The 13,625-nt window shown below is 53.7% G+C and overlaps 1 protein-coding gene across 9 annotated transcripts in view; it reads right to left on the bottom strand.

Moving 5' to 3' along the window:
• The window catches only part of ANKRD27 (ankyrin repeat domain 27), a 53,551-nt gene that overhangs the window by 6,237 nt on the left and 33,689 nt on the right, over nucleotides 1-13,625 (bottom strand). For all 9 annotated transcript variants that reach the window (XM_025425247.3, XM_025425241.3, XM_025425237.3 and 6 more), the window contains 6 exons: nucleotides 11,564-11,761; nucleotides 10,317-10,376; nucleotides 10,102-10,221; nucleotides 9,174-9,218; nucleotides 6,178-6,300; nucleotides 548-745 (listed from right to left, as the gene is read on the bottom strand). In XM_025425247.3, the coding sequence (XP_025281032.1) occupies nucleotides 548-745; nucleotides 6,178-6,300; nucleotides 9,174-9,218; nucleotides 10,102-10,221; nucleotides 10,317-10,376; nucleotides 11,564-11,761 (744 nt within the window). The remainder of the gene's footprint in view (nucleotides 1-547; nucleotides 746-6,177; nucleotides 6,301-9,173; nucleotides 9,219-10,101; nucleotides 10,222-10,316; nucleotides 10,377-11,563; nucleotides 11,762-13,625) is intronic.

Raw genomic sequence — 13,625 nt, 5'->3', positions numbered from 1 at the left:
TGAGCCAGCCAGGCACCCCTGGTTCTTGTCTTTTAAAAGCTTACGGTAGAGCTAGTGAGGGAAAAAATTTTTTAAGTTGGTAATTTTCAAAAAGAAATCTAGGACTTTGAAAAACTCTATCACTTCACAATTCTCTCTTGCACCCCCTCCATAGGGCCATTCTCTATAAAGTACTAAAGTGTCGGACAAAGGCCAAGGGCTTGGGATGAAAGGTGCAAGGCTGTAGGTAGAGCCCTCGATGACCAACACCCAAGCACCAGAGACAGCTCCTGCTGGGGTCAGAAACAGAATGATGGCCTCTGTGCCACCGAGAAGTGAATGGCCGTGAGGTGGGGGGCGGGGAAGGGAGGGGGAAGGCCCACCCCCAGAAGCTCCAGAGGTCTGTGTGCCGGTATGGAGCAGTTCTGCCATGTGCAGCACAGAATCTCAGTGCCGGGAGGAAGGAAATGTGTCTGTCCTCTGGGCCAACACCCCCTCCGCCTCTGCAGCATTCCCACCAAGCATAGTTCTAACCCAAAGCCCTCTGCCCAGGAGACAGAACCCATACCTGAAAGTGGCCCTTCTGGCAGGCCAGGTGGAGCGGGACAGCTTGGTTTACGTTTCTGGCACCGGCATTGGCACCGTGTTTCAACAGGAGGGGGATGAGGTCCGCCCGACCGTGCAGGGCAGCAACATGCAGCGGGGAGGTGCCGTCCTGGTTGGTCACATTTACACCAAGCCCGCTGGCAGGAATCTTTGCCAGCTTCTAGCAAATGCAGAAGATGGAGACAGAAATGTCATTAGTATTTAAGACACTGGGCTGAAGGAATTAAAGCCATCTGTCCCCTGCAGCCCCTGTGCAAAATTTAGGGTCACGGTGGGACCCAGAATCGGGTTGCCCACAGGTGAATTCCTACATCTCGAGAAAGGTAAGGTATACCAAAGATTACGTGCACCTCCAAGAGCAAGCCCCCTGGAATGATGCCCTCTTTATGCCAAAGCAATTCAATGGGAAACAGAAAGTCTGCTCAACAAATGGTGTCCGAACAACAAGATATCCACATATGGAAAAACTGCACATCAACCCTTAGCTCACCGCACACAACAATTAAAAATTCATCACAGACCTAAACGTTGACAGCTGCAGCTATAAAGTTCTTGGAGTGAGTACACAAGAAAATCTTGGCAATGCTGTGATAAGTAAAGATTTCTTAGATGAGACACAGAAAAGCAAAAGCCATAAAGGAACAGTTTGATAAACTAGACTTAATGCAAATTTTATATGGTTATTCTTTGAAAGACACAATCAAGAAAATGAAAAGGCAAGTCACAGAGTGGGAGAGAGTGTGTGGCATGTACCAACCAGAATTTAATAACAACAAGAGATTCTTATAACTCAATTAGACGATATGAATTTGTAAAAGAAGGCAAAAGATTTGGAAAGAAGAAAGATACATGTTTATATTGGGGAGATAGTCTGTGGATTCACAATGGTTTTAAAATCAGTCATGCCAACAGAAGAACAATCAGCAATTAAAAGGACAAACGAAACATTTATTAGCCATACAAGTGAAAACAAACATTAAATCGTGATACTGAATCCCACATTTCGATAATAAAATTACTATGTCGGTGTCCTGGCCAGGGATGAAAACTTTGGTTATCCAGCTCACTTTCTGATGATTAAAAAGGTTCTCTTGGCGAAAAAAACATGCTAATTAAAAGGGTGAATTTTGCTGCTTGTAAATCGTACCCCACAAAATAAAGAACAAAGAGATGAAGAAGTAGGGAGAAAAGAAATGCAATGAAACTGCACACGGATAGGAATGGCTAACGTTGAACAGTCACAAGGATGTGAAGCAACTAGAACTCTCACACTGGTGGCAGGAATGGAAAATGGAAAATCACCCTGGAAAACTGGAAGCTTCTTATCAAGTGACACACACACTTACTGCACAATCCAGCACTTAATTACGCCCCGAGGTATTTACCCAAGTAAACATACATTTATATAAAAATGTGTTTACAAATGCTCACACTAGCTTTCTTCACAAAACCCCAAACAGGAAAGTACTGAAATGTTCATCAACAGGTTATTAGATAAATTATAGTGTATTGAACAAAAGACAGCAATAAGAAGGAAGGGCAGGCGACCCGGCGTGGATCTCAAAACGTTCTGCCGAGGGAAGGAAGCCAGACTCAAAAGAGTATGTACTGTCTAGTTTCCATTCACATGAAGTTCTGGAAGATGTCAGCAAGTCTGCAATGACAGAGAGCAGACCAGGGGTTGCCTGGGACGGGGAGGGACGAGGGGAGCAAAACTTCAAAGCAGCCCAAGAAAACCCTCAGAAGTGATGGAGTGTTCTGGATCGGGGCTGTGGTGACGGCTTCATGGCTTTACACATCTGCAGAAACTCATCACATTGTACACTGCACACGGGTACACTTTACTGGGTGCAAATTCTACGTAAGGGTTTGTTTCAAATATTTTATTGATTTATTAATGAGAGAGAGAGAGAGAGAGGCAGAGACACAGGCAGAGGGAGAAGCAGGCTCCATGCGGGGAGCCCGATGCAGGACTTGATCCCAGAACCCCGGGTCATGACCTGAGCCGAAGGCAGATGCTCAACCACTGAGCCCCTAGGCGTCCCTCAACAAGGGTTTTTAAAACAAACACCCTAGAGGTGCCTGGGTGGCTCAGTTAAGCGTCTGCCTTTGGCTTAGGGTATGATCCCAGGATCCTGGGATCAAGTCCCTCAGCAGGGAGTCTGCCTCTCTCTCTGCATCTGCCTCTCTGTCTCTCTCTGTGTGTCTCTTTCTCTTGGTCTCTCTTGTGAATAAATAAATTCTTTAAAAACAAAACAAAATAAACACTCTAAACACACCAGTGAGCTAGAAGAAGGTGAGGCCAGGGGGTGGTTAGCTAAATCACAGATGTGAAGCAATTTCCACATAAATGTTTTTTTTATGTCTTTTTGAGAAATTTCAAAACCAGAAAAAGAGGTTTTAAAAAAAAGCAGAGAGGGCAGCCTGGGTGGCTCAGTGGTTTAGCGCCTGCCTTTGGCCCAGGGTGTGATCCTGTAGTCCTGGGATCGTCCCACATAGGGCTCCCTGCATGGAGCCTGCTTCTCCCTCTGCCTGGGTCTCTGCCTCTCTCTCTGTGTCTCTCACGGATAAATAGATAAAATCTTTAAAAAAAAAATAAAAAAGCAGAGAACTAAGATTGTATCCAATAAATCCAGCAGTTATTTTAACATGTAATCCAGTTTCTTGTTACAATGAGTGAACCATGAGGCGGGGGAAAAGCCGAGGACAATGATGAGAACAGTGACAGACACACTAACTGCCTCTGGCCAAACAACAGTCACTGCTGGGGCCCCAAGTCCGATCACTTCACATCGTATCCTTTGAAACATCACCTGCCTTTCTAATCCCTACATAGCAGTCTGCGTAGGAAAAACCATTCTTTGGGCTGAGCCCACCCTGCAGCATGAGGACAGAACAAAAGCTGCACATCCCCAGTGTACACATGACCCTGGAGTGAGCTGAAAAGCTGCATGTGAATGAACGTTTTACTCACTTCAACATTACTGGGTTAGAATAACCCACAGTGAAGCTTGTCACGATAAGGCAGTATATTATCTTGTAAAATGAATGATGACACCACTATACCTGTTTTGCAGACAAATTAATTTTCTCAGTGTGGGACACACACATCGAGTAGTTAGCACACAAGGGCATACTACACTGCACGCTGCCATCTACTATTTCTCGAAAGAAAATGAAATAAGTATACACTTATGAAAACATGGACAGGATCTGTATGCTAAAAATCACAAAATGACGAAGACATTAAAAGACAGACTAAATATTTGAGAGATATACCATGTTCATGAAGGCTCGACTCAGTAAAGATGTCACTTCTCCCCCAGTTTGATCTATGATTTTAATGCAATTCTGACCGAAATCTTAACAAGATTTTCGGTAGACATAAACAAACTTATTCTAAAATGTATATGGAGAGACGCCTGTGTGGCTCAGCAGTTGAGCGTCTGCCTTCAGCTCAGGGTATGATCCTGGAGTCCTGGGATCGAGTCCCGTGTCGGGCTCCCTGCAGGGAGCCTGCTTCTCCCTCTGCCTGTGTCTCTGCCTCTGTGTCTCTCATGAATGAATGAATGAATCAATCAATCAATCTGTCTTTTAAAAAATGTACAAGGAAAGGCACAGGCCGTAAAATAACTAAAATTCTGGCAAAGAAGAGCAAGTTAGGAAGAATCACTCTGCCCCATCCAAAGGCTTCATATAGCTACAGTAATCAAGACAGTGTGGGACTGGTGGAAGGACAGACACATAGATCCGTGTGTGGGACAGAGGCAGAACCTGGAGGGGGACCCACACCATACACTAGCAAATGAATAGGAAGAGCAAAACAATGCAGGAAGGATGGTCCTTTCAACAGGTGGTGTGCAATAGGGAGACATCCACTGGCAAACAAAATGAACCCCAACCTAATCTCACAGCTCGCACAAGAACCAATGCAAGGTGATTTGACGGTTATCTAGGTAAAAGACAACCTACAGAATGGGAGAAAATATCTGCAAGTGACGTATCAGATAAAGGGCTAGTTTCCAAGATCTATGAAGAATTTATTAAACTCAACACCAAAGAAACGAAGAATCCAATCATGAAATGGGCAAAAGACATGAATAGAAATCTCACAGAGGAAGACATAGACATGGCCAACACGCACATGAGAAAATGCTCCATATCACTTGCCGTCAGGGAAATACAAATCAAAACCACAAAGAGATACCACCTCACCCCAGTGAGAATGGGGAAAATTCACAAGGCAGAAAACCACAAATGTTGGAGAGGATGTGGAGAAAAGGGAACCCTCTTACACTGTTGGTGGGAATGTGACCTGGTGCAGCCACTCTGGAAAACTGTGTGGAGGTTCCTCAAAGGGTTAAAAATAGACCTGCCCTATGACCCAGCAATTGCACTGTTGGGGATTTACCCCAAAGATACAGATGCAATGAAATGCCGGGACACCTGCACCCCGATGTTTATAGCAGCAATGTCCACAATAGCCAAACTGTGGAAGGAGCCTCCGTGTCCATCGAAAGATGAATGGATAAAGAAGCTGTGGTCTATGTATACAATGTAATATTCCTCAGCCATTAGAAATGACAAATACCCACCATTTGCTTCGACGTGGATGGAACTGGAGGGTATTATGCTGAGTGAAATAAGTCAATCAGAGAAGGACAAACATTATATGTTCTCATTCATTTGAGAATATAAATAATAGTGAAAGGGAATAGAAGGGAAAGGAGAAGAAATGTGTGGGAAATATCAGAAAGGGAGACAGAACATGAAGACTCCTAACTCTGGGAAACGAACTAGGGGTGGTGGAAGGGGAGGAGGGTGGGGGGTGGGGGTGACTGGGTGACGGGCACTGAGGGGGGCACTTGACGGGATGAGCACTGGGTGATAAATTTATTAAAAAAAAAAAAAGAAGAAGAACCAACGCAGGTTGGGGGGTGGCAGGGAGACAGGTGCATGGGGGAAGGGCAGCACGAGTGGTTCTTGCCGTGGTGAGGGAGCTGGTCGGTACCTCCAGCGCAGCGGTGGGTGCACCAAGCTATGCCTGTGATAAAAGTAAGCACCTGTGCAGACACATGTGGGCACAAGGAAAACCAAAGAAATGTGGATAAGACGTATGGATTGTTTCTGTGTCAGTATCCCGACTGGGATACCGTCCTGTGGCCTGACGACCCCTTACCACCGGGGTAGCCTGAGTAGAGGGAGTGGGACTCTCTGCGTTTGGGGGGAGGGTCCCCCCGCAGAAGGCGTAGCAACGTGAGCAAAGACAGTGGCCAGTGGATCCCGCAGCAGCTTCCGCAGAGGCCTGGCAGGCGTGTGGACAAACACCCTCAGGCACAAACGCTCGCCTGTGACCCACGGGCCCAGGGAGCGGCTGCAACGCAGATGGAGCACGGGTGCGGGTGGCACCCAGAGCCGCTCTAGTCCCAGCTTCTCTCCTGAGCTGAACAACTCCCCGTCCCCTCCTCTCGGGGGGACAGCAACAGGCAGCCGCTCAGTAACGCGCTGGCTGAGAAGCAGGCGGCCTTCCTGGGGGGAGAGCCCTCTGCCTCCCGCCCCGCCCCTGGCCGCGCCGACAGGAGCCGACCAAACCTTCTGAGCCGGAGCGCATCTCGGACACTGGCACAGGGGGTGACAGAAGTCGACATCACCCACAGCGGCGGCGTCCTCCAATTCATCCAGGTCCTCCTCGGTCCACTCCAAAAGGTAACGCACCTGGGGTCACGCAGGAAGGAGAAAGGGGAACATAAAACTCCTTCATCCTGTACGAGCTGCAGCAGGTGCCCCACACGCACCTGCTCCCAGGCCAGGACCTGGCTTCCCGACCCCCGCTCAGCCCTCCTCCGGGTGACGCACAGACCTCAGCGACCCTTCTAGAGCCTGGGCTGGACACTCCGTTCTTCAGAGCGGTGCTGTGCTCACCCTCGTCCTGGGGCAAGCAGCGGCCACCTTGGCCGTATCACCTGGCTGCACACCTTCAACAGCCCGGGCAAGGCCGTGCTCGGGGGCTCAACAAGGTGGCTGCGGCCACACGACCGGGCAGTGGTGCCAGAACCGCCCTGCAGGCTGCCTGATGCCACCCGGGAGGGACGGGGGACTGTTCGACGCCACCCAGGAGAGCACGAGGGAGTGCCTGATGCCACCCGGGAGGGACGGGGGACTGTTCGACGCCACCCAGGAGAGCACGAGGGAGTGCCTGATGCCACCCAGGAGGGACGGGGGACTATTCGACGCCACCCGGGAGGGACGGGGGATTAGTCGACGCCACCCGGGAGGGACAGGGGACTGCCAAAAGGTCCCATGTATGTTCCAGTGAAAACTAGTCTCTGGGACATCAAATTTGACCATGGGAAACAGTATTAACACGTTTCCAGGCCTGCTGGAGAGCACGGAGACGGCCAGCGTGTGCGTGCAGGGAGGGGCAGGGCTTCCATGGAGCCCCCGTCGCCCCGACCCCCTCTCCTCCAGGTCCCTTCCGCACCCTGACAGCAGACACCCCTCAGGCTGGAACGGACAGGGCCGGGGACCAAGAACTGAGGGGAGCAGAGGGGCAGGTGCCCGGGGCGGGGATCGGTTTGGGTGGTGACCCCGGGGCGCTGGGCAGTCTGCCGCTGCCTCAGCCCTCACCCAGGCACAGAAGGAAGAGGAGCGGGTGTGTCAGGACACGGGGACAGTCCCAGTCCCTGCCCCGCACAGGCCCCACCGTGGCTCAGCCAGCGGCACTCAGGGAGCAGCCCCGTCACACTCTGCGTGCTCGTTCTGACGTCAGGGCCTGAAGAATTCGCACTCTGCTGCCCCCAAAGGCCGCCAGGGTCCCCGAGGGCCAGTCTCATGAGAGGACAGGTACAGATGCGGACCCCACGTCCCACCCCCGGAGGGACCATGCGTCAGCCGCTGCCCTGACCGTGGCCTCTGGATAAAAGCTGGCACGTCAGTGACCACGGTCAGATCGTGAGCGCCCCGAGCTGGTTGTACAAGGACCCCAGTAACTTCTACGCACCCCCTCATGCTGGACCATCAGGAACAGGCATCCCTGAACCACAGGGCACTGCCAAGCTCTCGTCAGAGGACTGACTGCGAGCCCCTCGCCCCACAGGCACCCAATTTCCTCCTCCTCCCAGGCTGGAGACGGAGCGAGAGCCTTTCAGGAAGCCGAGGGCAGGCGGGGGCAGCGGCCCAGGGAATCCACAAAGGCCGTCTCCACTCTCCAGTGGCCTCCTCGGATCATCCCTGTCACCTGCAGCGGGGGCTGGGACTGTCACCTCCCCTCGCCAACCCAGAGCAGCCACCTCGTCAGGACCCCCGACCGTGACTCCTCGGAGTCCCAAGCCTCAGACTTCGGCCTCCTGCCCAGACACCACAGCAACGTCCACCGGGCCACACCAGCGCCTTTGGACTCTGGCCACCCCCGGCCCCAGCCCCGACCCCAGCCCCCCGACCCTAGCCCCAGCCTGCCACCCTCCTCTCCACCGGCCCTGCCTGTGCATCATGCTCGCAGCCAGCGGCCACCCCCACCCTGACCCCAACCCCAACCCCAGCCCTGACCCCAACCCCGACCCACCACCTTCCTCCCCTCCAGCCCTGCCTGTGCATCGTGCTCACAGCCAGTGACCACCCCTGACCCTGACCCCAACCCCGGCCCACCACCCTCCTCCCCACCAGCCCTGCCTGCGCATCGCGCTCACAGCCAGTGGCCACCCCCGACCCTGACCCCGACCCCGGTCCCAACCCCGACCCCGACCCCAACCCCGGCCCTGACCCTGACTCCAACCCCAACCCGCCACCCTCCTCCCCACCAGCCCTGCCTGTGCATCACGCTCACAGCCAGTGGCCACCCCTGACCCCGACCCCAACCCATCACCCTCCTCCCCACCAGCCCTGCCTGCGCATCGCGCTCACAGCCAGTGGCCACCCCCGACCCTGACCCCGACCCCGGTCCCGACCCCGACCCTGACCCCAACCCCGGCCCTGACCCCGGCTCCAAGCCCAACCCGCCACCCTCCTCCCCACCAGCCCTGCCTGTGCATCACGCTCACAGCCAGTGGCCACCCCTGACCCCAACCCCAACCCATCACCCTCCTCCACACCAGGCCTGCCTGTGCATCACGCTCGCAGCCAGTGGCCACCCCCGATCCCTACCCCGACCCTGACCCCAATCCCGGCCCCGACCCCAACCCCAGCCCACCACCCTCCTCCCCTCTGGCACTGCTTGTGCATCGTGCTCACAGCCAGTGGCCACCCCTGACCCCGACCCCGGCCCCCATCCCAGCCCGCCACCCTCCTCCCCACTGGCCCTGCCTGTGCATCGTGCTCGCAGCCAGCACCTGGGCTGAGCGCACACTCTGTGGCCCGCACTCGGCAGGGCTGGCCAACACCACACCCCCTCCTGGACAGGAACGTGGGAAAGGCTCCCTGCGTAGCTGTTTATGTCCGCCTGCCCCTACGTGACTGCCACGTAGTCGCTACATGCCGCCCTCCCGCGCGAGGTGAACAGAACACAGCTCCTGACTGAGCTGGAGACAAGAAACACAGGCTCAGCTCTTTTCAACCAAGAGGAAGCGTTTTTAGACGCGCTTCCAAAAACTCACCATTTCTAGATCCCCGTCAGCAACCGCTCTTAAAAGTTTTTCTACCTTAAAGGAAAGAGAACGTTAAGAAACGACTTCAATAATAGAGCAATAATAGAAATAACAGCATCCGACCACCCAGAAGCTCCCCTCGGCGTCTCTCCAGCCACCCCTGGGATCGCCCGGCCAGGCCGTGGAGGCCGTCCAGGAGAGCCCTAGCGTGCACCGAACCCGGTACCACCCGAGGTCCATGAAACCAGCAGCTGGTGACCTGGCCACTGCGAACAAAGTACAAGTGCCTGCTAGGGGCCAGCCGCCCTGTGGAACCACATGCTCAGCCCCCGTCATCCCACAGCGGAGGGCGCACCACGGGGCACATTCCTGCCAGGAACGACGCCAGGGCTCTCCCAGACTTTGGAACGTGTCTCTCGGCTTACTTTGCTGTGCTTTTGCATCAGGCTAAGCTTATGGGGCCCTCCCAGAGCAGGTCACTGGCCTCCGCGGATACTCCCCGCCCACAGGGAAGCACACAGAGGAGTCGTGGCACGTCCGTGGGAGGGTCTGCTCTGTGCGCTGACGCTGGACAAGCTCTCAGATGAGTTAAATGGAGGGAAAAAACCCTAACAGGCTGCAAATCACGTTACAGGATACGACGTGTCGGTACGAAATCAGGAATGACCCGTCAGGTGGACGGGGATGCTTACGGGGCAGGACGTGCGGGAAGATACTGTAGTTTATATATGATCTTAAATCTGTGGGCCTACGGGTGACCTTACTTAGACTTGTCCTGGAAGACGCCGTCCTCTCTCCCTCCGCCACTCCCTCACACGCACACCCAGTATCCCCAAAGTCAAGAGCTGCTCCAGGAGCCGACCACGCAGGCAGCAGGGTGACAAGTACTGGCGGGGTCCCCTCCGGGCCGCAGCGCCCTCCCACCTGGGCGCCTCACCTCTCTGTAGTCCTTCTTGGGCTCCTCCTGCCTGGAGCTCGCCAACACGGAGGAGAAGCTGGAGGTGGAGGAGGCCTGGCTGATGGAATCCGCGGGGCGCTGAGGGGGCTGCACGGGGACCTGTGGCCGGGGGCCCGACAGGGAAGGGCCTCGTGAGGGCCAGAGAGCAGGCCCGGTCTCAGAGAGGACCCCCGAGGCCAGCCCTGCCCACTCACCTCTGAAGACTTCCGCCTCCTTTCCAAGGGCAGGTGATGGGCTTCCATTATTGACAGAATCTGGGACAAGAAGGGGGCGTGAGAGATCCCTAACGAGGGAAGTTACCCAAGTAGCGTCCCCCACGCCCGGCTGCTGCCCCTCTCCTCAGGAGGTCACACAGCCCCACCGCGCCCTTGGAGAGGCTGAGAAACCACGTTCCCACCAGGCGGGGCTCCCCCAGGGTCACCCTCCCTGGGGTGAGCAGCAGGGACTTAACCCTCCGGAACCTGCTGCTGCAGATCTCAGGTCGTGTTCTCATGAGACACACGGCCTACAACCGCACTCGGGACACAGAAAGAGGGCGGGAGGAGACCTGGGGAGGTGAGGGGCGCGTCCGTGGCGTGGGTGACGGGGCCGGTCTCACACGTGTCTACTTGCCTCTCCAGCCTGAGTTGTACACGTTAAACAAGTTCAGCTTTTTGTGTGTCAACCGTACCTCAATAAAGTGGTTAAAAAGCAAAAACTGTTCTCCTAGAAGGTGATGTTCTCACGTTCGTAGGAACTGTTCTCCTACGAACGCCCTGAAAGAACCCCGTGGGAGAGACGGAAGCTGTGAAAGCAGCCGGTCAAACGTCACGAGGCGGAAAGCAGAGCCTGTGCCAAGGGAAAGGCCTGGCGACCCGCGGCGAGGCGGCCACCGAAGCGCCCCGTCGCTCCCCACCCGCCCACGGCTGAGCTCCTTCACCGCACGCTGCCAGACTCCGAGCGTTTCCCAGAACTACCAACGGGAAAGGACTGGTTCGTTCACAGGTCATCTGTGAAGAAACTGAACCCAGTGATGCTCAGAACCGGCCAGGAGAGGATTGGATAAGGCGTTTAGGAGCCGAGGAGGAAGAAACAGGAAGGCAGAGCTCAGACACCTGCTGCCTCCACGGCCCACGCCGTGTCCCTGCATCTCTCAGCCACAGCCGCTGTCCTGTCACCCTCTGCTCACAATCCGTCTGCTCACAATCCCGCAGCACTCGGAGGCCGGGGAAAACTCTGCTGCGAGCAGCTCTTTGAACATGACTGAGAACAACTGCCAGTAAAGTTGGAAATCATATAAATAAGTAAAATCCATTAACAAGCAGGTCCCAAACGCAGCAGAGAGGGTGCAGGCCAAGTTCGGTCCTGAGGCACTAATGCAGTTTGCACGGCCAAGACCTCATCTCTGGACATTTTTTTTTTTTTTTGAATCAAATTGATGCTCCGAGATGAAAAAAGCTACCTTTGAGTTTAGTGCACAGTTGAGGGGTGTTTCTTTCAGCCTGTTCTGGATCTCGGTGGACGCTCCGTTTTGCAGTAACGTCTCTATGATGCCTTGGTAGCCCCACCGTGCAGCTATGTGCAGTGGGGTGTCTCCTTTCTCGTTACCGATATCCAGTCTGCACAACTGCACGTCATAGTAGACCAGAGCCTTCACACACTGCAAAGAAAATGGGGAATACCACCATTAAGTCACACGCCAGGCCTTGCACAATGTCTGTGGACCCCCACAGCCGCAGTCCACGCCCTGCTTCCATCCATGGTCCAGTCACCAAGCAAACGTGCAGGAAGAGAGAGACCTCAAGGTCACCTCAGCAGGACACATCACTTTTTTGAAAGAACCCAACTGCCAGTGAGTAAGAAAAGGCTGAACAAACTGGGACGCACCCGCATGCAGAATGGGGTGGCCGCAGCAGGCGGGAAACCATTGTCCCCTGAAAGGCCCACTGCAAGCTTGGCCCCCGACTTGAAATGTTCCTCAGGAGCTCGGACTTGAGGACACGGTGTCTAAATCTTACACTGCTGGTGGGTATGCACGCTGGCGCAGCCACACGGGAAAACAGTATGGAGGCTCCTCACCAAGTTGAAACCAGAGCCACCCTACAACCCAGGAATTGCAGTACTAGGTATCTGCCCCAAAGAGACAACTACAGAGATCCGAAGGGGCACCTGCACCCCAGTGTTCACAGCAGTCACGTCCACAACAGCCAAACTGTGCAAAGAGCCCAGATGTCCATCGGCAGGTGAAGGGATAACGAAGATGTGGTATAAATATACCATGGAGTATTACTCAGCCATCAAAAAAAAATGAAATCTTGCCATTTGCAACAATGTGGATGGAACTGGAGGGTGTTATGCTAAGTGAAACAAGTCAATCAGAGAAGGACAATTACCATGTGATCTCACTCACATGCGGAATTTAAGAGACAAAACAGAGGAGCACAGGGGAAGAGGAAAAAGTAAAACAAGACGAAATCAGAAAGGGAGACAAACCATAAGACTCTTAACTCTAGGGAACAAACGGAGGGTCGCTGGAGGGGAGGGGTGGGGGGCTAACTGGGTGATGAGCGTTAGGGAGCCACGTGGTGTAATGAGCCCTGGGTGTTACGTGCAACTGAGGAACCACCGACCTCTTCATCTGAAACTAATGATTGAATTTAAATTTCAAGAATGGTTCAACATTAAATCCATCGATCAATCAATTGTGGGACAATGTGGTTTCTGCGGAACACCTGCTTTCCTTCTAGGACTCTGGAATTTGGGTATGTGCCAGGCACAGGGTATTTAGGTGACCAGCTTCCCACAAACATCTTGGGCCCTGAGTCCCTCCGGAGCTCTCCTGGTGGACAAGCCTCCGGATCTGTTGTCACAACTCCCTGCTGGATGAACTAAGGACGTACGCTCCCTGGGGAGGGGACGCTTTGAAGCTCGCACCTGGTTTCCTCCAGACTCCATCCGTGCACCTTTCCTCAACTTGGTGTCTGTGCTTTGTGTCCTTCGGCTACAATCGGTCATAGCTGGGTGACCATACGCTGAGTCCTATCGGTCGTCCCAGCAAAGCGCTGAGCCAAGGGGTGGTCTTAGGGACACAACACACAACAGATCACTGTGTGGTGACTACAGTACGGGCGGGGGCTACACTCCCTGGCCTCCAGGGTTTCCAGGATGTGGTGTTAAGAAGGTAAGTTGCAGGAAGATGAGTAGAGCAATAATATGCCACACATTTATAAGAAGGTATCAGTGGGGAAAACGGAGTAAAGGGTACAAGGGGTCTCCTTCTGTTAATCCTTACAACTGCAGATGAACCTACAATTGTTTCAAAATAAGTATTCTGCTTAAAAAATAAAAAGGTGGGTAGGGTACGATCTCATCTTTCCACATCAATCACACAGGGAAGATGCAGAGAGAGCGCTTACGACAAAGTAACACAGACACGCAGTTCAACGTGGGGCAGAAATGGAAACGGTACAATTGTCGCTGTTACTACAAAAATGTAAAATCTAAAAACTGAGTATGAACAAAGG

This window comes from Canis lupus, chromosome 1 (genome assembly GCF_003254725.2).
Source record: "Canis lupus dingo isolate Sandy chromosome 1, ASM325472v2, whole genome shotgun sequence".
Classification (NCBI taxonomy): Eukaryota; Metazoa; Chordata; class Mammalia; order Carnivora; family Canidae; genus Canis; species Canis lupus.
This window is presented reverse-complemented; position numbering and strand designations above follow the sequence as displayed.